The sequence below is a fragment of the Anolis carolinensis genome, chromosome 1, assembly GCF_035594765.1.
Source record: "Anolis carolinensis isolate JA03-04 chromosome 1, rAnoCar3.1.pri, whole genome shotgun sequence".
NCBI classification, from domain to species: domain Eukaryota; kingdom Metazoa; phylum Chordata; class Lepidosauria; order Squamata; family Dactyloidae; genus Anolis; species Anolis carolinensis.
The window spans coordinates 247,631,836-247,659,654 of NC_085841.1; the positions used below are offsets into that span (position 1 = coordinate 247,631,836).

Consider the following 27,819-nt stretch of genomic DNA (forward strand, 5'->3'; position numbering starts at 1 on the left):
CGGGTTGTTGTATGTTTTCCAGGCTGTATGTCCATGTTCCAGAAGCATTCTCTCCTCACAACCTCTGAGGATGCCTGCCATAGATGTGGGCGAAACGTCAGGAGAGAATACTTCTGGAACATGGCCCTACAGCCCGGAAAACATACAACAGTCCGGTGCCTCCCCAAACTACAACTCCCAGGATTCCATAGCACTGAGCTATGGCAGTTAAAAGTGGAGTCAAACCGCATTGATTCGTCCTACAATCTACTCCCTTGTATTCCACCAGGCAACACTCAGCGCTCCTTTCAAACAACGCCGTCCTTTGCTTCACCCCAACGGGTCCCTTTTTCCACCTTCCCTATTGGGCGAGGCCTCCCACGTGACTTGTGAACGAAGCGGCTCCTCTCCTATTCGCGAAGTGGGCGGGGCTAACAGAACTAGCTTGGGTTCGCTGGAGAAGACCGTAAGTAGGGATGCGCGCGCATATCATTCATTGCCTTTAGGGGGAAAAGAACGGAGGAGGGAAGCTGCGCGCGCAGGAGGACGGATAGGGTGCGCGCGCGCTCTCTCTCTCATTTGGTGACGCGGGCACTGCTAGCAGGGGTGCGCGCGCGCTGGTCCCTGGGAGGGAGCGCGCAGGTGCGCGCTGGGAAAGGAGTCCTCGCGCAAGGGAAGCAGCAGCCAAGGCGAGGCGGGCGCCTCAAGTCACCCTTTATTTAAGCTTTGGGCTTGGAGTGCTTGTATCGCGTCGCCTCGCCAGCTTCAGGTAAAATAGCCACGATGTCTACTAGTACTTCAAATGAGACCGAGGAGGACGGGAAGAAATGGCTGGGTGGGAGGAGAAGGAGGAAGAGGAGGAGGACATTTGGGAGAGAGAGGAGCTACTGGCAATTCAAAGACGAGGAAGTCCTTTCTCCATTCTCCCTTTTTTCCTCCGAGCCTCCCCCCCCCCCCCCATTTTTATGTTTATGGGAATGCCTTCTGTGTAGGTAGGGCTGCCGGCATTGCAAAAAGGAGTCTTTGGGTGCATCTACGCTGTAGAATTGACGCAGTTTGAGACCAATTTAGTTGCCATGGCTCTGTGCTATTGAATTTATGGGATTTTATAGTTTGCTGAGGCCCCAGCAGTTGTTGTCAGAGAAGGCTAAGGGCCTTGTAAAACTACAACTCACTGGATTACGCAGCATTGGGCCATGGAAGCTGAAGTGGTGTCAAACTGAATTAATTCTGCAGTGTAGATGCGCGCTTTGATAGAGGGGGAAAAGGCTTCTGCAAAAGGAGCCTTTGGAGTGGGGATACCTTGCTTTTCTCTCCCTTTTCCTGCCCGGTAATGGTGGCTTTATCATTTCTTTCATTTTTTATATATGTTTGATGGGGATTTTTGGGAGTTGTAGTTTTACAAGACCCTTCACCTTCTCGTTTCTTTGCTTGTCTTTAGCTTTATTGGGGGTGGAGTTAAAGTTGTGTTGTCGAAGGCTTTCATAGCGGGAATCACTGGGTTGCTGTGGGTTTTCCAGGCTGTATGGCCATGTCCCAGAAGCACTATCTCCTGATGTTTCGCCCACATCTATGGCAGACATCCTCAGAGGTTGTGAGGTCTGTTGGAAACTAGGCAAGTGGGGTTTATATATCTGTGGGAGAAAGAACTCTTGTCTGTTTGAAGCAAGTGTGAATGTTGCAATTGACCACCTTGATTATCATTGAATGGCCTTGTAGATTCAAAGCTTGGCTGCTTCCTGCCTGGGGGGATCCTTTGTTGGGCGGTGATTAGCTGGCGTGATTGTTTCTTGTCTGGAGTTAAAGTTTCTCATTGTGGATTCATGCAGGTCTTGGATTAAAGAGCCTCACTTCCTATTCAATGGAAAACAGTCAGGTTTGTTGCATTCGGAGGGATTGCAGTACTGTACATGTACCATAAGTCTACTACTTATAGTATTGAGGCAATGTCCTTTTAAGGAAAAACAGAGGTTGGTTTGCCATCTGTGGGATTGCTTTGATTGTGTGTTCCAGAATGGGGTTGGACTAGATGCTCCTTTGGATCCCATCCAATTCTCTGGGTTCTTTGAGGTGATAACAGTGAAGTTTTGGAGACCTCAACTTGGAAGGTGATGTGATGTCAAAAATTCCCTTTCCAAGATGCTAATTTTTGACTAAGTGGCTCTTTGGGCCTTCAACTCTCCCTTGATTTGCTTTATGAGGGTTGATGATACTGATCTCTGTCCTTTTTTCCCCCACCTCTAGTCTCCCATAACCCACATTTGCAAAAAGCTTTTAATCATTCAAGCTTCACTGTGTCTTCACTGGAGAATGACACTTGGAAGCACTATTCATGTCCTGCATTTCTGGAAATCCTAAAAACAGGATGTGGGACCAGAAGGACCTTTGCTCTGATAGTCTTAATAGTTGCTCGCTATCATGAATCCTCTGGTTTGGAATGCATGCAGGCGGAAAAGGGAGGAAGTTCCTCTTTGTGTAGCATGTAAGTCCTTCTCCTTATTTGACTGCTGAAAAATAATCATTTGTTTTAAAATACTGCATTTTATTTATTACCTGCCTCTCCTTATGTCTCGAGGCAGAGTACAACATAGTTAAAAGACATAGATGAACTATAAGACCATTCAAATTCATACATTAAAAGACATGCAATGAAAATACATATATACAAAGATTAAAACACCAATATAAATAAAATGTCAATTTTAAAGTCATGGTTCAAAATGGACTTAAGATTGAGAAGTGCCGCACAAGGAGGTTCAAAACCAGAGTGGTCAGAGTTAGTATAGTCTGTGATGGTTGTGTAATACGGATACAGTTTAAACTAGATAGGAATGTTCAAAATTCTGTCTTTCTCATCATTTTGTCCTGATTGTCTATATCAATAGAAACAGAAGTATAGCTGGCCAACAGTATTTGTTTCCCCCCTTGCTGATACGATTGTTTTTAATGGTTCAGTGCCTTGGAATATGGACAAGGGTCTTACAAACTCGACATTTGAATTGATGTTGAGGAATTCCACAGTTGCACTGCCTCTGTTTAGGATAAACAGAGGCATAGGAAAACTATAAGGATAATTTATAGGAAAACTATAAGGATAATTTGTGAAACAGAAATTATAGTGAGGTATTTTTTTGGTCCTAATGTCCCTCCTAAGCCTTCACAGTTCTCACTTCACAAATATTGACACTGTTGCTCAAGTTTGTTGCAACAAACGTATGCATGATTGAAATATAGTCGTAATTGTTTAGTATAGTTAATTACTACCTTCTACTTTAATATAGCTGGTATTACAGAGCACTGAGTAAGTGTTGGCTTCACTGTTTTTTGGTATCATCAAGGTACCTAAGTGTTATGTCATAACTAGCTAGTGGTATCCAAGGATTTCATGCAAATCATTAGATATGGATGCATCTTCATTGTAGAATTAATCTGTTTTGACACCACCTTAACCACCATGGCTGTTATGGAGTTTTAGTCTGCTGAGGCACTAGTCCTCTTTGCAGAGAAGGTTCAAGACCTTGTAAAATTGCAACTCCCATGATTCCACTTGGATGAGTTGTTTATTGTACTGGCCATGGGCTATAACATCAAATAATATACAACTTTTAAAAGTACAGAATACACTTTCCAATATAAACATTAAAACTTATTCTATAAACCATTTCAAATTACAGTAGCAGTGACAATCCCCTTATTTATTTATCGTGTCAGAAGCAAACCGAAGGTACAAGTTATAATGTGTTTTTTTTTTTTAAAAAAAACAACAACTTGGCATGATACTAAATGTCCTTTGACCAGTAGCTGGCCACTCGGAGTGCCTCTGGTATTGCTGTAAGAAGGTCCTCCATTGTGCATGTAGCAGGGCTCAGGTTGCATTGTAATAGGTGGTCTGTAATTTGCTCTTCTCCACACTCGCATGTCATGGACTCCACTTTGTAGCCCCATTTCTAAAGGTTGGCTCTGCATCTCATGGTGACACAGCACAGTCTGTCCAGCGCCTTCCAAGTTGCCCAATCTTCTGTGTGCGCAGGAAGAAGTCTCTCATCCAGCATCTCTCAGCCACTGACTGAGGTTCTGCGTTTTAGCCTGCCAATTTTGGACTCTCGCTTGCTGAGGTGTTCCTGCAAGTATCTTTGTAGAGATACTCACAGGCATGATAACAATAACAAAATCTGATTTGTATTATTCCAAACTGTTTTCATTTCCGTTTCTAACCTCCGCTGTGGACTTTAACTCCCATGATTCCATAGCATTGAGCCATGGCAGTTAAAGTAGTATCAAACTGCATTAAATCAGCCATGTAGATACTCCCTATGAAGTAAAAGAAAAGGAATTTTAAGGAAAGGAAGGCTTGCATGGGCCACAGTGGAAAGAATCTTGCAGGCCCTGAAGAAACTCATCTATGAATTAGTTTTATAGTCCAATGTAGAAGTGTGACTTGAACTTTTGCCTGTAAAAATGAGAGATTTGTCATTCTGACTTCAGATTCTGCTTTGTGCGTGATGCATGCGGATTCTACCAAACATGTGATAACAGCCAAACATTGAGTCATTACTTGGATTCTTAGGACTTAAACACTCTTTCTGCAGCTGTTTACATAGATAGTGAGTGACTTCAGTTATGAAGTACTGAATATTTATGAAATGTTTACTGTTTAGTCCATTTTCCTCACCAGGACTTTATGTCTAGAACATGCAAGTCTGACAGCTGAATAAATCTCCATAAGATATTGTAGTTGAGCTTATTTTTGTTGCTGTAGTTTAGCAAAGCAGTGCATAATGATAAAAGTGGAACAAATCACTACCACTTTCCTATCTTTACTCCTCCTCCTATCTGTACTGTACTAAAGTAGTGGAAGAGTAAACTATTATTGTCAGCTTGTGGAAAGGTTTTGAATTTATTGCTAATGAAAATGTTTCTAAAATGGCACATTTGTCTCTACTGTGTGTCATGGAGAATTGTTTGGTACACCTTGAATGCTATAGCTTTAGGTATTACTATTAGGTGTGGTGGCAGTTATATACCGGTAGCACAATATTTCAGGTCATTTTATTGTACCTCGGAATGGCTACATAAGGTGGATTAACAAGTCTAATATTCCGCTGTCAAATTCATCTTTCCAGAAGAAACACATGTATAACAAAGCATTGGCTTGATATGAAATATAAAAGGTATGTGGTCTTTATGCCCAGAGGGGTTGGATTATGCCTCTGTGCTTCCAAATTGTATAAACCTTGTATAATCCAAACACTGGTTAAAAAGATTGCATATCTTTAGCAGTGCTGAGTTTGTCAGACAGAAGGAGAGAGAGACTTCTGCTTTTCATCTTCCAACACATCTAAGGCAGGGAAAGTGGAGCCTTATAACCCGTGATTCCCATTTTTCTATTTTCTGAAACCTCCCAACCTACTCCCAATTTTATGTTTGGCAGGATTTTCCATTGATCTTCACCAGAAAATTGCATGAAAATCTTCCTAAATGTGTGACAATGTACAAAAATAGCTGTAGCCACTTCCCAGAAACCTATCTGTTTTCACTGGCACCCCTTCAAACAATAATAACAAACTAGTGACAGTTTCATAATATTAAATGGCATATGAAACTGTTGTCCTCGTGGACAACAAGTTAAACTTGAGCCAGGGCCGGTTGTTACTACGAGGCCGCTGATGCGGCCGCCTCGGCCGCTGGCCGCTAGGGGCGCTGTCGACGCGTCGACAGCGACCCGTAGCGCCACCGACGCCTCCGGTGTTGGCGCGGGCCCGCGGGGCTTCAATCCCCGCGCCCACGCCAAACCGCGACAAGCAGCTAGGCCATTTTGCCCTTAGTCAACAAACTAAGGGCAAAAAGGGCCTATCTGTGCTGTGCGCATGCGCACAGCCAGATAAGCCATTTTTGCCCTTAGTTTGTTGACTAAGGGCAAAATGGCCTAGGTGTGCTGTGCGCACGCGCACAGCACGGCCATTTGGGCCTTACTTCCTGGTCGCGGCCAGCGATCGCCCGGGCGATCGCCGGCCGCGACCAGGAAGTAAGGCCCGAATGGCCTAGCTGTGCTGTGCGCGTGCGCACAGCACACCTAGGCCATTTTGCCCTTAGTCAACAAACTAAGGGCAAAAATGGCTTATCTGGCTGTGCGCATGCGCACTGCCAGATAGGCCATTTTTGCCCTTAGTTTGTTGACTAAGGGCAAAATGGCCTTACTTCCTGGTCGCGGCCGCCGATCGCCCGGGCGGCCGGCGGCCGCGACCAGGAAGTAAGGCCCAAATGGGCTATCTGCGCTGTGCGCACGGGCACAGCGCAGATAGCCCATTTGGCCCTTCCTGGTCGCGGCCGCCGGCCGCCCGGGCGATCGGCGGCCGCGACCAGGAAGTAAGGCCCGAATGGCCTAGCTGTGCTGTGCGCGTGCGCACAGCACACCTAGGCCATTTTGCCCTTAGTCAACAAACTAAGGGCAAAAATGGCTTATCTGGCTGTGCGCATGCGCACTGCCAGATAGGCCATTTTTGCCCTTAGTTTGTTGACTAAGGGCAAAATGGCCTAGCTGTGCTGTGCGCACGCGCACAGCACAGCTAGGCCATTCGGGCCTTACTTCCTGGTCGCGGCCAGGGCACGCTGGGCGGGGGGCGGGGCCAACTCTGGCCCCGCCCCCCGCACTATTCGCCCTGGCCCCGCCTCCCACACAGCGTGGGAGGCGGGGCCAGGGCACGCTGGGCGGGGCCAGGGCGTGGGAGGCGGGGCCGGTGGCGGGGGCGCTTTTTAGCACCCCCGCTTAACATTTAAAAATATCTCCGGCCGGCCCTGACTTGAGCCAACAAAAAAGCCAACGGGATTTTGGCCTGCATCAATAGGAGTATAGCGTCTAGATCCAGGGAAGTCATACTACCCCTCTATTCCACCTTGGTAATCACACTGTGTCCAATTCTGGGCGCTGCCATTTAAGGGAGTTGTTGACAAGCTGGAATGTGTCCAAAGGAGGGTGACTAAAATGATCAAGGGTCTGGAGAACAAGCCCTATGAGGAGTGGCTGAAAGAGCTGGGCATGTCTAGCCTGCAGAAGAGAAGACTGAGTGGAAACATGATAACCACGTATAACTATGTGAGGGGATGTCATAGGGAGGAGGGAGCAAGCTTGTTTTCTGCTGCCCTGCAGACTAGGACGCGGAACAATGGCTTCAAACTACAGGAAAGGAGATTCTACCTGAACATCAGGAAGAACTTCCTCAATGGGAGGGAGAGTTGTTCAGCAGTGGAACTCTCTGCTCCAGAGTGTGGTAGAGGCTCCTTTTTTGGAAGCTTTTAAACAGAACCTGGATGGCTGTCTGTTAGGGGTGCTTTGAATACAATTTCCTGCTTCTTGACAGGGCGTTGGACCGGATGGCCCATGAGGTCTCTTCCAACTCTATGATTCTGTTATTCTATGTTGTAGGCATCATGGAACATGAAAGGCAGCAATTGGAACTCAGATCATTCCTATGGGTTCAGTGAATGATAATGGTGCAAATTCTATTTCCTTGATACATTTGAGTTACTGGTGGGTGAGTAAGTCAACCATGAGTTTTTATTTAGATTGAAGCCAGTGATTAATTCCACAGTTTTATTCAAACATACACATGCGAGTGTCAGTGCTCATGCTTGCCCTGCTTCTTGCAACACTTGATTTGAGGAGTTGGGAAAGTTTGAGTCTGTGTTTAAATGTGGTTAAATTTAAGTCAAAGCTGTAGCTTATGAGTCTAACTTGTTTTCATAAAGAACCAGTGTTAATTTTAATCACTGTTTGTGAAATGAATAATCATGATTAATTAAAAGACAACTTATCAATTCCCACTGTGTGGCCTTTCGGGTAAGGGGTGGAGGGATAAAGACCGAGGCTCATGTAAACTTGTTTCCTTACTGCTAAACTTTGTAAACAACAGCTATGTCATATGGATATTGTATATAATGGGACTTGAGCATCTATAGATTTTGGTATCCATTGATATGTGAGTGGGGACCAACCTCCAGTGGATATGAAGGGAAAAATGTGTGCCTTGATTCAAACTGCAGGTGGGCATTTGGACTGTTGTATGGATCATAGCTAAGAAATCATTCCAATGCCATTTTGGAGGCCAAGTAGCAATGAAACCAGCCTTTGTGTGACCAATTTCCACTTGGACATGTTTTTTTTCTTTTTAATTTAGATTCCTGCACAGCCATCTGGGGAGGATTGGGAAACTTCTGATAAATATCTGAGATGTTGGCAGTAGGAAGAGGAAATGGGTAAAAGTGGCCTGGATAACATTTACTTGTGTGTCCTAACGCACCCAAGTCCTGTTCCTTCTATGAGAGTTTGCTAAAACTGGAAGATCTCTTTGACATAAGTCAGTTTTAAAACATTCTTAAGGGAGAAAAGTGAGCAGATATCTAACGAAATAAATACAGTAGAGTCTCACTTATCCAACACTCACTTATCCAACGTTCTGGATTATCCAACGCATTTTTGTAGTCAATGTTTTCAATATATATCGTGATATTTTGGTGCTAAATTCGCAAATACAGTAATTACTACATAGCATTAATGTGTAATGAACTACTTTTTCTGTCAAATTTGTTGTATAACATGATGTTTTGGTGCTTAATTTGTAAAATCATAACCTATTTTAATGTTTAATAGGCTTTTTCTTAATCTCTCCTTATTATCCAACATATTCGCTTATCCAACGTTCTGCCGGCCCGTTTATGTTGGATAAGTGAGACTCTACTGTATTGTGTTGTCGAAGGCTTTCATGGCCGGGATCACAGGGTTGTTGTATGTCTTTCGGGCTGTGTGGCCATGTTCCAGAAGTATTCTCTCCTGACGTTTTGCCCACATCTATGGCAGGCATCCTCAGAGGTTGTAATAAATATTATATTGGTTTCTATTTCCCCCAGAAAGGTTTTTAGCAAAATATTTTCACATGACCTTGGGTCTTACATCATTTTTCTTGGGTAGAGCAGCTGGTATGGATCGCTCTAAAAATAAATAGCTTTATTTGCTGCATGAGTTAATACTGATTCAGAAAAAGTATTTCTGAAAACCCTTTATAGTGGGCTATCCAGTGTGAATACACAGGATTGGGGAGAGGTAATTTTTGTCCTTTCAGATGTTGTTGAATTCAAGTTCCCATCAGATCTCATTAGCCTTATTACACTGGTGGGATGGGATGGGAATTGTAGTTTCTTAATATTGGGAGAGAAAGTTTAATTCTACTACCCAGTTTTCCCCAAAATAAGACCTGACCTGAAAATAAGACCTATCATGATTTTTCAGCATTTCTGAGGATGCTCGAAATATAAACGCTATTTCAAACATAAGTCCTAGATATAGTTCATTTATATGGATATTTTAATTAATGTTATTGTTCAATTGTAATTGTTTTTATATACTTTATACTTTGTTGTAAGCCACCCTGAACCCTCCCCCCTTGCGGGTGAGAAGGGCAGGATATAAATGCTTGTAATAAATAATAAATTTTAAAAGTCCATTTGGAAAAATAAGACTGCCCCTGAAAACAAGCCCTAGTGCATATTTTGGAGCAAAACGTAATATAAGACCCTGTCTTATTTTTGGAGAAACAGGGTATGTAGGTTATTGTAATGGAAGTGGAATCAGAAAAACAAAAGTGTTTCAAGTAAGAAATGGAAACAAAGTTATACATGATTAATAAAAAGAAATAACAATCCAAGGCTGCCAATGTTATCCTAAATACAGTATTTCATAATCCTAGTTCTCATTCTCACAGATGACTAATGGCATACCTGATAAGAAAACCAATTCTGATGTTCTGACATCTCCTGCTGAAAATTAATATGTGCCTTGGCTAAAACTGTTAAGAAAGTAGTGCCACTTTTCACAACCTTAAGACCTTTATTAAGAAGCAAAAAAAGTTTGTTTTGGCACAGTCTTTGTCAGAATTATTTCTTCTTGCTTTTTCTAAAGACAGTTCTTATTGGGATGGAGTGTAGATAGGAGATCTAGAAGGACTGGATTTAGGGAAGGTTGGATTTAAAGATCATACTTGGGGAAAACTGAATCAATATTTGGATCCTCTCATCATCAGAAGCCAGTGGTATAAACTGCATTATGGCTTATCTAAAGGTCACTAGGATTTAAGGAAATAGGTCCAAATTTCCAAATTGCTAGATTTGTTGTTCTTGATTAAAATAGCTTTTTAGTGGGCCTGTTTCTTTAATCTGTTTCACTTAGATTTCAAAGGTTTTGACATTTAGGAATTCATATTCATAATGGGGTGTTTCAGATGTAGAAAGTGTTCATGTCATAGTCTAGCCATCAGCTTATCAGTGTTGAATAATTCCTGTGAAGAAAAAACCATCTAGGAAAATGGTTACACCCACGTTGACTAACGTTTTGGCTTGGGTTGGTGAACTACATTTCCATATGACATGGATTACTTCAGTACTGGAGCTGTATGGTAGTATTGATGATGATTTGATATAAAATAGTTTCCCCCCCTTTCAATATTTAGTACTAATTCTGATTTTATCTGTAATGACCATTAAGCAGCTAGTTCCTTAACTTTAGGGTTTGGCCACTGAGCTGACTTGACTGTTCGTGCCCAAACCAAAAAAGCTAGGATTTTTCTTTAGATTCGATAAATAATGTTATGGTCCCAAGAGATAAGGCAGAACGATTCATGTGTCGCCATGGCAACTGCATTTTGTGGGATTTTTAATGTGGGAGGTTGCAGGTATCCTTGGTTATTGCTCAGCATTTTAGATTAAGGAAGCACTTTGCATATAAAGTTGCCTTTTAGGCAACAGGGATGTGCATTATTGCTCAGAGCAGGAACCACTTCAAAAACAGACTGAATTATGAAAGCTATTTTGCATTGACTTCAGTTGAATTTTTCCATTTATAGAAGGTTTTGGGTCTGCGTTAGAATATTCTTCCACTTAAGCACCGCAAGATAAGAATAGACATAATTGTCTAGCTTTGTTCTATTTTTAAGTCTGCTTCTGGTACATAAAATATTACCTTCTTACCTTTTTGATTGTTCTGACCTATTGTTCATGGCTAAGTGACTCTGGGCGAGAAGCAAAAATAGCCATCTTATTTAGACACAAAGAGCAGCAAAAGTTGAACATTTGTGAGCTGAAGTGGCTCTCGAAAGTGTAAGTAACAAATCAAAATAGCAATCGCATGACTTAAAATTAATAGTGTGGTGCTTAATAGGGTGGCCCTATTTTATCACCTACCTCTGGGTAATTTATTTTCATGAATGTACTCTTGAATGAGTAAAACGTGTTCAGCTGTCTTTAAATTTCCACTTCCATTTGGCAAGTAGAGCATTGCTAAAGACTTCATAGAATGCCTAGGTATTCAATCACAATAAACTGCTGTGTTAGTCTTGTGACAGAACATGGGTTTAAATGCACACACTTTCTCTGCCAATGCATATATGAAAGTTGAATGATGTGATTTGATGACGTGAAATTTGTGGTATATGTTATTTGAAAGTTTCTAGTTCGCCACCATAATTGAACATTAAAATAGCGCGCCTTATCAATATTATTTTTAAATTTGACTTGCAGAGATTGCTAAACAAGACAACTAGCTGTTTTGTGGTCACCGCTCATCTCCACTCTCCCTCAGAAAGTTTGTATATTTCACTTCATAGGGGTATTTTGCACATAGGCAGTGAAGTAAAGCCTCCGTTCCCTCATGTTTTCCGATACAGTAAATGGATAATGGACAAACATGAATTGGGATAGCTCAACTGTCTTTTAAGTTATGTGATACCTAGAACAGCAATGTGAGTGTGTTTCTTGTTCTTCTACTGATAATCCAAAAAGATTTCATTCTGGTAGCCATTCTGTGATTGTATCATTTGGGCAGGAGGTAAACTATCTTTAAATGGATCTTAGTGATCTACAAAATTCCGAATTTTGGAGCAATATCTGGAGGCAGTTGAGGCACTGTAATCTGTTTGATTTCATGTTCTGCAAATGTTTTTGCCCCACAGACCTTGTGAGGATATAAAATCCAATATACTGCTCTAGCAACCTGTAATTTATCTTCAGTTGAAATCAGTTCTGGAATTTGAGAACTAGAAAGCTTTCACAAAGGCGTTTTGTTTCCATCTAATTAGACCAAAGACCTCAGTTTCTGTTTTGAAATAATGGCTGCTTTTTGCTGGAGAAAGTCACTGAAACAGCAGCTGAATGGCAGGAGCATTGAGGAAAAGGACTAACTTAAAGTAGAATTGGAGAAAGTGCTGAGAAAATAAAAGATAGTTTTTGCTCTCAAAGCCATTTTAGTTATTTTAAAATGGGTTTCCCCAGTTTCCCTAATAATGTTTTCCTTATGACTCAGACTGAAAGCTATGTTGAAATACTGTAGTATTCTTCTGTTTCATTGGTTACTCACTTGGTGGTTTTTGTAGTGCAGTTTTTAAAGCTGCAAGATTTCTTGGGGAAAGTACTGTTGTTTCAGGAAAACACACCAAAATATACTTGAGTTCTTGGTTCGTATCATACAAAGCAGAAAAAATTGAGGTTAGGAAGTTTGAAAGTTTCTGGTTTACTATATGGGACTTAAAAAAACAAAAAAACAAAAAAACAAATAGAGCTGGAGAAAATCCAGGAGTCATGAGGCATCTCCGGCTAACTGTGCCTCCGTTTTTTAACCCACACCTTCTGTTATTCATATTTTTGCATTGAGACTGGGTTAGACCTTCTCACAAGTCTGGGCTGAATCTATTTGCTATAGTAGAGGATGATAAACATATTTGAATGGCAGATTTTCTTCTGAATCTTCCTAATCTTTCTTGGAAGAGAGAGTGGCCATGACAAACCATAGTTTGGTGCATGGCTTCTTAGAGATCTTCCACTCATGGCCCCTTTTCACCTGAGAAATATTTATGTGGCCAGCATGACTGCATGGAGTGCCGTTACCTTTTTGCTGTAATGATACCTATTAATCTACTCACATGTCCATGTTTTCTAACTGCTAGGTTGGCAGAAGTTGGTGCTAACAGCGGGAGCTCACCCCCCTCCCCGGATCCGAACCGCTGACCTTTCAGTCAGCAAGTTCAGCAGCTCAGCGTTTTTACCCACTGCGTCACCGGGGGGCTCCTATTGTTACTCATTGTTACTCATGGATTCATGTAAATGTTTGAAATGACTACTAGGTGGCATTCAGAAACCTTTTACTTTTGCCAAATTTTTCATGACCCCAACACTGACCTATGGGGGCCGTTTGGGGTTGGGACCCACAGTTTAAGAAGCAACGATTTAGTGCTTTGTGGGCAAATGTGCCTTTCTTTCTCCTACAATACATTTGCTTACCACTTCAGCTGAACATTGCAGTAAAGTGAAATCATAGTTGTGATAAATCAGCAGTAGAAATTATGGTTTATTTTAGGATTGTTTGGACAAATCATAGTTTAGACCAGGGGTCCTCAAACTACAGGCCACATGCCCCCCCCCCCCAAAAAAAACAAAAAACATTTATCCAGCCTTCTGGTGTTTTTGCCACTGCTGTCTGTCTTGTGGGTTTGTCTCTGTGGTGGCGGCTTCCTCATCCGCTGAGGAAGGCGTATATGGTGCTAAGAAGGAGGGAAAGTCATGCGTCTTTCTCTCCTCCCTCGCCCTACACGCACCTTTCCCCCCCCCGCCATCGAGGAAGGTGCGCACGGGGCGAGGGAGGAGGAAAAGGCACATGCCTTTCCAGCCTCCTCGCTTGCGCCGCGCACGCCTTTCCCGCCTCCTTCCTTGCCCAGTGTGTGCTTTCAAATGCTTTGCTTGTGTTTATTACGGTATTTTAATTGTTATTTAATTAATAATTAATTATTAAGGGCTGCTTTGCTTGTGCTTTTGGTGCACAAAGGCAGAAGGGGGTTGGACTAAATGGCCCAAGGGGTCTCTTCCAACCCACTTTATTATTTTGATGATGATGATGATGATGAGTTTTATTATTAACATTGAGGCTGGGTAGCCATCTGTCAGGGCTGCTTTGCTTGTGCTTTTGGTGCACAAAAGCAGAAGTGGATTGAACTAGATGGCCCATGGGGTCTCTTCCAACCCTCATTATTATTGTTATTATTATTATTATTATTATTATTATTATTATTATTATTTGTGTATGCTGTATTTGCTTCTTTTTTTTTACTTCAAAATAAGATATGTGCAGTGCGCATAGGAATTTGTTCATAGTTTTTTTTTTAAACTATAGTCCGGCCCTCCAACGGTCTGAGGGACAGTGAACTGGCCCCCTGTTTAAAAAGTTTGAGGACCCCTGGTTTAGACAAACCTGCATCTTCATTCAGATAAAACAGGAAACTATGGTTGATTGAAAATAGGAGCAAATGCATCCAGGTTCCTCCTGGTGCCTGTATCAGAAGAAGTTGGGAGCACATCAGCCTAAGACATGTTCATCTGGTGTTAAAATGTTTTGTCCTCAAATGTCAAGTGAAATTGTGGATATTGCATAAATGTTCCTTTCTCAAGTGTCTGAATATATAGAGATTTGTTCTTTTGTTCTGTGGCCTCAAATGACACTAAGAAACCTCTATGTTCATCCTAAGAACTGACTACTTGGTTTGCATCACCTAATGTAGTTTCTGTTTCTTGACTCATAGCTCATCAGCCTGTTGTGAAATCTTGACAACGGCTTCTAACAAGACGGAAAAATGGCTGCTAGCAAGACAAAAAACCAGAGTTCTCTGGCCCTTCACAAAGTCATCATGGTTGGCAGTGGAGGCGTGGGCAAGTCAGCACTTACTCTTCAGTTTATGTATGATGAGGTAAGGTGTTTTTTGATGTATGTATGCATCTTACATGGCAGTAAAATGACTTTGGAAAGTTTCAGTAGGCTGATGGAAGACTATTCCTGGGAAAGAGAATTTTTTCCTGTTCTTCCCTATCGGTTTTTGGTCCGAAATTCTACATTTTTCAGTCTTGGTCCAAGCGATTTAAAATCTGTGCATGCATAACATTGAGATTTTAGGTTAGTTTGAACTGTAGGTGCTCTTTCCCTGCCAAATCTTCAGATTATTCATCATGATTGTATGTATGTGAAGCATTCTAAAAGTGCTAAAGATAATATCAAGCATTAGCATTATCCAGAATTGTGTGGTTCTGTGACTACATGTTGGCGCACCAGTAATATTTCAGTTGCTGGTTTCAACTCAATAAAAGATGAAATTCTATAAACCTGGTTTCGACATTGCTTGAATTATTTCTGGTGACTGGAGGAAGGACAATGTAGGAATTGATTTCAGTCTCGTTTAACTTGTTTACCCAGCAAGCAAAGGCAATATATAACTAAATGTTAAATTGTTGCATGTGACATTTTTATTTGTGGGGATTTCTTACATTAGACAAGAATAATTTATGTGACTGAACATTGTAAAACCCAGTATATATGTGTGTATGTGCATGCATACACACACTACAGTGACTTGTTCAAAAGGATCTTGACTCCTATAAACCCCCATTTTAAGTACAGAACTCTCATGGGAGAAATTACTGAACCTAAAAAGGCGACATGTTTTTAAATGGAATGTTGCATGATGACAATCCTTACTTTGCAGTATTTATTACTGAGAGTCTAACCAATAATAATAATAATAATAATAATAATAACAACACTTTATTTATATTCCGCCCTATCCCCCCAAGGGGACTCAGGGTGGATCACAATATACAGACACGGCAAACATTCAATGTCCTTTGGACAGATAGGACAGAACAGAACAGCATTTAATGCCATTATCAGACATATCACATATACAGATAGACAGTAGAGGCTATTAACATTCTCCAGCTTCTGGCTTCATGAGGGTATGCTCAATTCTGGCCACTGGGGGAGCTGCCGCTTCATCATCCACTGTGATGGCAAGTCCTTTTTGATGGTGGTACTTCCTCATGTTCTTCGCATGCCGCTGGCAGTTTTATGATGTCATAAATTAAGTTAAATTAGCCTCCCTGCATTAAGCGGTACCTAGAATTCTCTAATCACAGACACAGCAGTTTTCGAGCTGCTCAGGTGGACAGCAAGCTAGGGTTATCAATAGTCGGGAACTCAACCCCGACCCAGGCTTCGAACCAACAACCACTTGGTCAGTGGTGATTTATTGCTGCTGGCTACTAACCAGCTGCACCACAGCCTGGCCCGCATGCAGATCCTAAAATAAAAGAGAAATAACATAGTCCAAACTCGGATCCAACATTGAGAAAATACGGTTTCCAACTTAAATATACATTTAAGTGCCTCCCTTCGTAATGATATAGTATAATGCTAGCTATATGGAAGGGTTAATAGTTTGTTTATAACAGCAACAACAAATCTAAGTGACTATTACTAAACTATTTTTTTACCAGTCTTCTAACATTGAGATTTTTATGGTGTGTAACATTTCCCCCAGAAATAACACCCCACGAGAACACATGTTAACAAGAGCACTTCTTTTGGTAGCACAAGTAATGTCTGCTGAAATGTTTCATTGTCTTGTGTATGTTGAACATAGATTTATTTCCAGGCATCATAGATTAGGTTATTCCTCAGGTTCCTGTTTCTTTTGAATCCAATCTGAGGAGCTTCTAGGAATGTGGCTGACCACAATGCCAGTGTTTGTAAAGAATTCCTCTAATGCATATGAAAAATGTGAATACTCAAAAGGAAGGAGTAAACTGTGTCTAATAGGAACTCTTTTTCAAAGTATTTCATTGACAACATGCTTTTGTTTTTGTTGATGAGACCAAATTTGGTAATTTTTTCTTGGATCAACATAATTCATATTACAATTAAATTTACATTTTAGTCTGATAAAATTTCCTCCTTTTGCTGAAGAGTCATGTGAGCTGTACGCTTTCTTTTATTATATTTTGCTATATTACTTTTACTATATTACTTTGGTCCCAGCACATGCTGCTGGTCATTTCTTGCCATCCATAATTATTTTGGATTCCTGGTTTTCTTAATGTATAGGGATCATAGCGTTTAAGAAATGCACAAGGAGAAATGTACAAAATTCTGGTATCAAAAACAGCAGAAATGCTCCTTAATTCATTACCTCTCTTGTGTCTCTTAGTTTGTGGAAGACTATGAGCCTACCAAGGCTGATAGTTACAGAAAGAAAGTTGTTCTTGATGGTGAAGAAGTCCAGATAGATATTCTAGATACAGCAGGACAAGAAGATTATGCAGCTATTCGAGACAACTACTTTCGTAGCGGAGAGGGGTTTCTCCTAGTTTTCTCCATAACTGAGCCTGAATCCTTCACAGCAACAGCTGAGTTTAGGTAAGCAGCAATCTCTTCCTACTATGGGTTTTTTTTTTTGTTCAGAACCAGACAATTAAAGAGATGCCTTTATTTCTCTTTTCCATAGCGGGGAAAATCATCTCAGGTTCCTCTCCATTTTGTTTTCCAGGAGAACACTTTAAATCTTGTGCCTGTAGTTGCTATTCCTCTGCATTCAGTCTTTTCCCCATACTACTTATGTTATATCTCAGAAGATGTTGTCTGGAGTTAAGGGCTGTATGCAGATATTGCTGAGCTCTGTCTGTCCTTAGCTAAATCAACAATAGTAATTCAGTCTGTCCTTGGATGCATTTATGTTCCCCTCGAAGACTTAAGATTGTGGTTTGAGTGTACTCAGGGTGTAAGGGATTCGCTTGGTTGTCTCAGTTTTCCAGTTTTGGACATAGCCAGGAATGTGTTTGTATAGAGCAGCGGACTGATGATGCCCATGCTGGAGGCATTTGATACAACCAGAATAACCCATGCTTCAATTATATCCATTTGGACTACTGTGACGTACTCTACATTAAAAGTGCTTGGAAACTCCAGATGGTGTAAAATGCTATGGGTCTACCTGGAGCATATGGATGTGTCCAAAATCTCGTTGATAACATTTACATTAAGTAGTTTTGCCTTTAAAATGGTTTGGTTTTGATATAAAATCTAGACTGCAATAATTTGAAGATCCTGCCTGGCAAAGAATGCTAGCAATTAATTAATTTCCCAGATTATAATCAGCTCACCAAAGGCAGTTAAAGACATAAGACAGAGGCGGATGTATTCATCCATGGCCATAGGAAAGAGACCTGTGGATTCATGCCCAAAAGACAAGTCTTCCCACACGTGCTCCTGCAAGGAGCTACATAGAGTCTGTTTCATTGTTACAGTTTGAATTCTCCCTCCCTGGCCTGAGATTGGCTCAGAATTGGCTCAGAGTCAGAGGCGGTCCAACCATAAGGCGAACTAGGCACTTGCCTGTGGCGCCATCGTCCCAGGGGCGCCATCGTCCTGGGAGGAGGGCACCACTCTCCACCTTCTTCTCTTTTGGGCCTTCCTGTAGCCACACTGGGCCTCCCGGTGCCCGTGCTGGGCTTTCCGGCCGGCGCAGACCCACCTTTGCACCACGGGAGCCCACCTTCGGGGCCTTCAGAAATTGTGAGGTCTACGAATCTTGTGCCTTAACTTGGATCAAAGATTGGCTATTTCTAAAGAACAAGAAAATCTTAAATCTAGAAGGTTTCGACCTAAAAGCCGACTGGCATTTATATATATGGCACAAAGCAGACAAAAACAATAAGAAAATACTCAGAAACCATATAATAAGAACTTCACTAAACAACATATGGGAGAAATATAAAATAAGAATGTTCACCAAAACTCCAATGTGGCTATCGCCACTAGCAATAACTCAGAAGAGTATCCAAAGCAACATAAACTGGCCCACATACAGAGATGTCCTCACAAGTCAAGAAAATGAATACGTACTAAAATCACAAGAAGAAGTATTGAAATCATTTGGTCACTTACCATGGATCCACTACAGGCAAATAAAGGAAGAATATATTAAGGATAAACAAGATGGCTTCATTAAGAAAGACTCAGAATGGGACAAAATTCTAGAGTCTGAAAACAAATTAATTACAAAGATATATAAGAAACTCTTGGAGTGGAATACCGAGGAAGAACAAATTAAGGGAAGCATGGTGCAATGGTCCAAAGACATAGGAAGGCCTATAAGATATGAGGAATGGGAATCAATCTGGAAGAAAAATATAAAACACACATATGCAACCGACTTAAAAGAAAATTAATACAAAATGATTTACAGATGGTACATCACTCCAAAAAAAAAGCCATTACAACAAAAATATTCAAATAAAATGTTGGAAGTGCCAGGTGAATGAGGGCAGTTTCTACCACATGTGGTGGTCCTGTCCCGAAACAAAGAGGTACTGGAAAAAAATCCATGAAGAATGTGTAAAAATAATGGGAAAGAAACTACATATGAGACCAGAACTATACCTATTGGGCCTTAAAAATTTGAAATTGAACACAGATGAGGAAAAAATTCTAACCTATCTGGTTATAGGAGCCAGGATTGCCTTCGCCAAACTATGGAGAACAAACCAGATCCCTTCAATCAATCAATGGCTATTAAAAGTATGGGAAATAAAGACCATGGACAGACTAACCTTCCTGATGAAGAAACACCATGGACAACCAATAAAAGAAACCGACTGGTCAATATTTGAAGAACACATAAGGAAAAGACGGAGATACCTCGAAGAAATTCCACAAGAACAACCAGAAATATACAAATCTAGCAACACAACATGTCGCTTCAGGAGGCAAACGGACCCCCCCCCCCCACCCAAATGGACAGTTACCCATGGACTAGCCGACACCACAAGGGGACTACTCTCTGACATCCAAAGACTCAACCGACTCTCCCGGGCCTCTCTCTAGCCCCCTCTCCCCTCCCACCCTCCTAAAACCCACCCCCTTTGCTTTTGTTTCTCCTCCTTTCCCCTTTTTCCTCCCCCCTCTTCTATAACCTCTCTCCCAGCCCCAGCCCCTCCTCCCTACCCCCTACTTCCCTCTCCCATTTTGAACCCCACTATTTTAAACCTGTATGCAAAAATACTTAATAAAAATTATTTTTAAAAAAAAGAAATTGTGAGGTCTGTGGGAACTTGGAAGCTAGGTATGTGGGGTTTATATATCTGTAGAAGGTCCAGGGTGGGAGAAAGAACTTTTCTTTGAAGCAGGTGTGAATGTTGTAATTAATCACCTTGATTAGCATTTAATGGCCCTGTGGCTTCAAGGCCTGGCTTCTTCTTGCCTGGGAGAATCTTTTTTTGGGAGGAGTTAGCTGTCCCTGATTGTTTACTGTCTGGATTTCTTCTGTTTTCAGAGTGTTGTTCTTTATTTATTGTCCTGATTTTAGAGTGTTTTTTTAATACTGAGGGCTATCTGGGTTATCTAAGTCCACACTGCCCTATATCCTTGTTCAATGTTTAGTGCTAAATTCGCAAATATAGTAATTCCTACATAACATTACCATGTATTGAACTGCTTTTTCTATTGATTTGTTGTAAAACATGATGTTTTGGTGCTTAATTTGTAAAATCATAATGTAATTTGATGTTTAATAGGCTTTTCCTTTATCTTTCCTTATTATCCAACATTTTTGCTTATCCAACACTTTTATTTTTCAGTGATTGGTTTGGGGGGGGGGGGGACCAAAATTCTGTTCGCCTACACTTGAAAAATATCTAGGGCCGGCTCTGCTCAGAGTATATGAATGTCTCTCACCCCTGGCATTGAATTGCCTGGGACTGGTTCACAACAGCCCCATGTTCATTTTGTTCATATATATATACCGTATATACTTGAGTATAAGGTGACCCGAATATAAGCTGAGGCACCTAATTTTACCACAAAACTGGGAAAACTTATTGACTCGAGTATAAGACGAGGGTGGGAAATGCAGCAGCTACAGGTCAATTTCAAAAATAAAACTAGATACAGTATTAATACAATTGCATTATTTGAGGCATCAGTTAAATGTTTTTGAATATTTATATAAAACTGTAATTTAAGATAATAAGACTTTAATAAGATAAGACTGTCCAACCATGAATACCTATATACTCAAGTATAAGCCGACTTGAATAGAAGCCAGCCAGGACCCTCACTTGAGTATAAGCCAAGGGGAGCTTTTTCAGCCCTAAAAAAGGGCTGAAAAACTAGGCTTATACTCGAGTATATACAATATATATATCTCCTTAATTAAATGTACACAGATTTAACATGGGAAGGGGATCCTTGCTGCTATTACTCCTTTTGCAAGATGGTCAGGACTTAATCCCTTTTATACCATTTCAACTCAATGCCCTTTAGCAAACTACAAATCCCCAAACTATAGATCCCATTTTTATTTGGGGGAGGGGGTAGTGGTGTTTGGTAACAGTTTTACAAAAATAAAATGAAAATTGAAGGAGTTTATGTATTTACAGTGTATATAAAGCCCTACATGGTTTGGGCCCAGGTTACCCACAGGATCGCCTTCTCCTGCACAATCTACCTTTTAGGACACTTAGGTCCTTTGCAGGGCATCTACTCCATCCTGCCAAAACCCGACTGGCGACTGTCTCCCAGAGGACTGTGGAATGGCCTGCTGGAAGAGGTTCCGACAGCTAAATGAGGTGTCGGAATTTAAAACAAAATTGAAGACCCATCTCTTCCGGCAAGCCTACTCAGTCAACTTTGAATCATGGGTTTTGGATTTACATGATATTGCCACTGAATGTTGATCTGTTGTGTACTTTGTGTTTTGAGATATGTATGTTGTTGTATGTATTTTATGTTGATGTGTTTTGACTGTGTTGATTAGAAGAGGCTGGTAACAATGAAATTATTATTATTATTTGATACACAACAAAATCAGTACACAGCAAACAAGATCACTATGCTGACTGTTGTATTGGATTACACGCCGGACACTTCCCAAGTGTCTAGGGCTGTGTGATGTATTAGCGAATAATGTGTGCAGATCCGAGTAGGGTGATCTGTTGTTGTTGTTGTTGTTGTTGTTGTTGTTGACATGGGGAGACATCAGTCTTGCTGCATTAGTAGCCATATGAAGCAAGGGAAATACATGTGAAAGCCTTGGTAAATTAAGCATTTACAGTTCTACACAGTTGCTTCTGGAAATACACAGAGAAACAGTGTGCCAAAGAATGGGATCCTCCCAGTAAAAAGGTCTGCCTTTGTGATGTTAACTAGTCACATTCTTTTGGTTGAGAGGCAACTAGTAAGGCCTTTGGTGAAAAGTTCAGGGTTGATTCACATATGTACTTGACAAGGTGTCTGTCAGCTATCATGTATTTTGGTTCCCTGCAGCTTTGTACATTAAAGACAAAACCTTGAAAATAAGACAATAGGTAATTGCCAATCTAAGCAAAAACCCTGGATTAATGCTATATCATTTCAGCTCTTCGCAATAATTTTTTTTCTAAGATTGAAATGAACAAGGCTTTCTATTTTTGTAGAAAATGTCCTCCTTTTGTATTGTTAGTTTGGCTTTTTGACTTTAAAATTGGCATGCATGTTTTTGGTTTTTAAAAAATGATAACTAGAGTAATTGGAAAGCAAAACCAGCATCCCATTCCACTTAAAGAATGTTTTGATTCATTAAATGCAGCTGGACTAGGATCTGCATTGGCTTCCAATGTAGGGCGCTTTGTGTGTTGTTTTAATTTAAATACTGTCATAATTCCTTGGCAAGCTGTGGCTACTAATACATTATTTATTATGTGTGCGTATTTTGACTTCTAGAAGACATTGCTATTGTGGCCACCTGACTCTTCTTGCTTTTACTATGCTTATCAGGGAACAGATCCTGCGTGTAAAAGCCGAAGAGGACAAAATCCCTTTGCTGGTGGTGGGAAACAAATCGGACTTGGAAGACCGCCGACAAGTGCCTATAGAAGCAGCTAGAAGTAAAGCAGAGGAGTGGGGCGTACAGTATGTAGAGACATCAGCCAAAACTCGTGCAAATGTAGATAAGGTACAGTAAGTGTTTGCTTTCAGCAGCATCCCATAATCGCAGTTGCCAAGTTGCAGCTAGCAACCAGAACCCATCTACTGCCAACTGCAGTGAAGGATAAGGACAAAGGAGAGAGAGAGAGAGAGAGAGAGAGAGAGAGAGAGAGAGAGACATTGTCCCTTTGCAGTCCCTGCCTGTATTATGGAGGATTTCTGGATAGCCATCGTAATAGCCATCCAGCACTGTGATGCTATCAAAGATCTTGAAGGAAAACTAACTAAGCAGCTGATGTTTCCTTGGCCATCGTTCTTCCTCTTAAAGTTATCCCCTGAATTGCAAATTGTAGAATGTGTCATGGGTCAACTAGCATTAGCAGGAGCCTACTGCAAGCAATGCACAGTATACTAATGAAGCATAAAGGCTTGCCATGAGTTTAATGACAGGGATGTTTGTCTTCCTGCAGCTGTTTTAGGAACAAAACATTTTCTTCCAAACAGCTTTGAAAGGTGGGCCCTTTGATCTTAATGACTCCTATTGATTGGTTAATGATAAGTGAAACTTCCCTAACATTATATTGGGATTTTTTAAAATACAATTTCTAATTTAGCTCTCTCTCATGTGCTGTAACAAACAGATTTTCTTACTGAATTTTAATTTTTATCATTTCAATCACCTTTAAACTCTATTTGTGCTTTGAAAATAAGCAAACCTGTATCTTGGCAATTCAGTATGATAGGATTGCTGTAAATCCAAGCTCTTAAATGACTTTAACTTAATGTTAATATATGTACAGACTGATTCTTTAGTTAATGGTTCCTGTGGGATGGTGAATTTTTTTCCTGATGAATATTCCTACACCCTAATCTATGCACACTGTATTAATCATAATCATTATGTAACATATATGTATTTGATGATTTTGATAGGCGGCTCTTCTGTGTTAAAGAGCTAATTTCACACAGGTCTATTGCTTATCTTATTCCATTGTTGTCATATTCAGATTTAATTGAAACAGCTGTGAAAAGATCTGTTTTATATTAGGAATCAGTAACAAATGCTGTTATTTACTTAAAAATTTCTTTCTTTCAGGTATTTTTTGATTTAATGAGAGAGATTAGAGCCAAGAAGATGTCAGAAAACAAAGACAAGAATGGCAAGAAAAGCAGCAAGAACAAGAAAAGTTTTAAAGAGAGATGCTGCTTATTGTGATCTTTAGAAACTATATATATAAGCCATGGAATTAGCAAAACATTTACTACTAAGGATACAGGACTGGATGAAGAAGGAGAAATCTGAACCTAATAGGTTTTTCCATTCACATAATAGCCTTTTTGAAAGTGTAAAACTTGATTTAAGAATTGAACTCCACCAAATCCATATATGCTGAAAGGGATGAATCATGAAAAGCAGCTATCAGGGCTATAAAGTATTGCCACCAATTTTTTCTTTGGTCACCATCTCTGCCTGATAGCAGAAAAGTTGCTGTAAATTTTATCTCCTGATGTTGGCCTCAATGACACTCGCTCTACAGACTCTTCTTTCTTGACCAGTTTTTTTCCTCAAGTGGCTAGTTTTCACTGAAGTTCAACCAAAGTTACCTGCCTTTCCTATGTGGCTTCACTTTTTGGTGCTCCTAATGAAAAGCATAGGCCTTTAGCCATTTTTTAAAAAGGGGAGTTAAACACAGACACACTGAGATCTTGATACGTAACATTTGCACACAACGGTGTTGAGTAAGTTGCAATGCGGTCAACTTTGTGAAGATAACTGGATGGGACTCTTAAGGCGTAGCCATTTGAAAGCAAAGACTCATCAGGAAGTTGGTGTCTTGAGTCATCACTGCAGTATTCCCGAGCTGAGTGCAGAGTTTCAGAACATTCGTTGCTATATTGTGTCGAGTCGCATTTCCAACTTACTTCCATCTTAATTTCAGCTTTTCCTTGGGGGGAAATGGGCAAGGTGTTGTATAACGGGAAGGAATTCCTCTGTTTACCACATCAAATAATTGCACCCTGCCTGCCAAAACTAGACACCCCGCCACTTTAATAAATCTGTTTGTGGTGTAATGGTGGTTTGTAATCATATTGAATCTATAGAAATTTCTGGATTTTGGTTTTTTTTCCAGTGTTTTAACAGGAAAGCATATTTCTTTAGTAATGAAGTCACACTGTGAACTCTCCTAAGTTTGGTTCAGTCTCATTTTAAAGTAAAACGGTGTGGTCTGATGAGAGGCCAGTCTTATCAGCAGTATTTTCTGCATGTCCTCTCTAAAAATGAAGTGTAATTTTGAAAATTGAAGGGACTCATGCAGGGCATATTCCTGGTAGATTGTGCTTTGCACAAAAGTAGTTTGCCATTACATTCTACTGTCCTCTGGTAATGAGTTATTGCTGTCTTTGTAATGTTGTATTCCTTGGAGTTGTACTCTTGAGTATTCACTACCATTTCCCTAGAAATTATTGAGTTAAGGCAAGTGGGATAAAATAAGGGAATTGGGCAAACTTCACAATTATCCTTTTTTAAAAATACACTTGAGTTAATTATGTGCAGTTGCCAAAAAGTTGCCATATTGCTATTGCTCAGATTGTACTAATCCTGTTGCTGAAAAACTTTTATACAGTTATGCATTGAATCATAGAAAGATGGTCTTGTAAAAGGCAGCTAAATACATTCACTAAAACGTTGCTTCTTTTGGCTCTGTCTTTGCTTATGTTGTGAATTGAAATACAGCACTTATAAATGGACACTTTAAAAAAATGCTTACTGACAACTAAAGAAACAAGACATGCTGAACACTTGATGTAGGGGATCTCTATTAACTGTTCACAAAGGTGGTTTCTGAAGTCACACAATACATTTAGAAATAATAGTGGATGTTTGTCAAACACCTAAATATTGTGTTAGCAGCACTATGTAAATCAGTTGTTCTTACAGTGGGGTGAAATGGCACCAGTGGAGAAATGGCAGTCAAGAGTTGGAAGATACCATCCAGTCCAACCTCATTCTGCCGTGCAGGAATGCATAAGCAAAGCACCCCTGACAGATGGCCATCCCGTCCCTTCTTAAAACCACTGGTCTACAAGAAGCGGTCTTTCTGCCCTATATTTTTGGGATGGAAGCAATCAGTGAATTGCGGGCCTCCACCCTGGACTGGATGGCTTTTTTGGAAGGAAGAGATTGGAGAGATGTTTTAATATGGATGCTTGCTTTAGGATGCTTAAGTACTGTTAGTCCTAATTAACCCATCAAATACTGAGTCAACATGCAGCTAAAATCCTATTGATTCAGTTGGTCTGGTCTGGTCTAGTTGGGACTAGCAGTAGGAAGGATTTAGGCCAAGGCATACTTTAGAGAAAGATATTCTGCTACCGTAGGTCTCTTAGCAGAGAGGACAAAGAGCCTGATTAGGCCATCCAACTCTAGGGTTAATTTTTGAGTCTGTGGAGTTAGACCAGCAGTCTCTCAGGCTCCGACTTCCTGATTGCACCCTTGCTGCACAGATGCCTTAGCCTCATTTCAAAGGGATTTTATTAATAACCTCTTAACATGAATATAAAGTTTTTAAGAAAGGGGATTTTTCCACACAAAGAAAATAACATTAAAGCAATCATAAAGAAGCTCAAAATTAATTATGAAATGCCTGCTGCTGTTGAGCTACTGCCAATATGGCATTATAGGAAAGAACAAGGAACAAGGTTGCTAAACAAACAATATATCAAATCTGATTAAATTCAAATAAGAGAACCAGAAAAACAGCAACAAATATGAACGAGTTAACCGTCAATATCAGTTAAGGGCAAAGCATTGATATTGTTCAGGGCTGTTTTCCTTCCTGCTGGAATCTCCGTATTAATGTAGGAATTAAAGAAGTAACTAATGATTCTTGTCTAAATAGATGTTTGGCCTCTTGTCACAGCCATAACACATCCATTAGGGTAAAATGGCAAGACAGTACAGTTCCAAAACAGATCCCCTGGTGATCATTGTGTCTTAATTGGAGCCCATGATGGCGCAGTGGGTTAAACCTCTGAGATGCTGAACTTGCTGACCAAAAAGCTGGAGGTTCAAATATGGGGAGCAGGATGAGCTCTTGCTGTTACCCCAGCTTCTGCCAAGCTAGCAGTTCGAAAACGTGAGTAGATCAATAGGTACTGCTCTGGCGGGAAGATAATAGTACTCCATGCAGTCACGCCAGCCACATGACCTTGGAGACGTCTATGGACAACACCAGCTCTTCGGCTTAGAAATGGAGATGAGCACCAACCCCCAGAGTCAGACACAACTAGATTTAATGTCACGGGAAAACCTTTACCTTTATCTCACAATGATCTGTGCAATTTTCCTCTTGCTCTAAAAAAAAAGATTTAGTCCACTGTGAGCATATTTTCAGCCAACTTCCTAACAATCCTTCATTTGACACAGCCATTATGAATGTTGTCTTTTCTTCAGTAAAGGTTTAGTTTAATGTGAGACATTCCTTTTCTTGTTTCGATCCATACTGGGATGACAAATGTCCTTTCCCTCCATAACATCTATGAATAGAAACAAGTCAGCCATGCTAGAACCTATGCGAACAATCGGTGTATGCTTAAAATGAGGAACCAGGACAAATGTGGGTTGAGAATGAGACTTCAACTGATGGCTTAAAATGGGGTTGCAAAATTGCCTTTAAGTCGTTTGTTGACATATGGCGATCCATGAATGTTATAGGGTTTTCTTAGGCAAGGGTACTTGACTATTGTTTTTCTGTAAACTACAGCCTATATAGCAGGCATGGGCAAGCTTTGGCCCTTCAGGTGTTTTGGACTTCAACTCCCGCAACTAAGGTTTCCAGGCCAAAACCTGAGACCCAGGAATGGCCATTATTAGCCTTGTCTGTTAAGTACTAGCCACAATGGTTCACGGTTTGTGAACCAAGCACAACAGAGAAAATGTGTTTCCCTTTTGGAAATTAAGACACAAATCCTAACTAATAGTGGGATGTTCCCAGATAAAGGGGAAATGAGGAGATAAT

The 27,819-nt window shown here is 40.6% G+C and overlaps 1 protein-coding gene across 2 annotated transcripts; it reads left to right on the forward strand.

Moving 5' to 3' along the window:
* Positions 1-426: 426 nt before the first annotated feature.
* ralb (RAS like proto-oncogene B) lies at positions 427-25,489 on the forward strand. 2 transcript variants are annotated; one of them, XM_008109876.3, is made up of 5 exons: positions 427-445; positions 14,592-14,756; positions 17,046-17,254; positions 22,649-22,826; positions 23,895-25,489. In XM_008109876.3, the coding sequence occupies exons 2-5, from the start codon at positions 14,643-14,645 to the stop codon at positions 24,012-24,014; spliced, it is 621 nt and encodes a 206-aa protein (XP_008108083.1). In that variant the 5' UTR covers positions 427-445; positions 14,592-14,642; the 3' UTR covers positions 24,015-25,489. The 2 variants fall into 2 exon arrangements, with proteins under 2 accessions (XP_008108083.1, XP_008108075.1); XM_008109868.3 differs by lacking the exon at positions 427-445 and adding an exon at positions 503-748.
* The last annotated feature ends 2,330 nt before the right edge of the window (positions 25,490-27,819 follow it).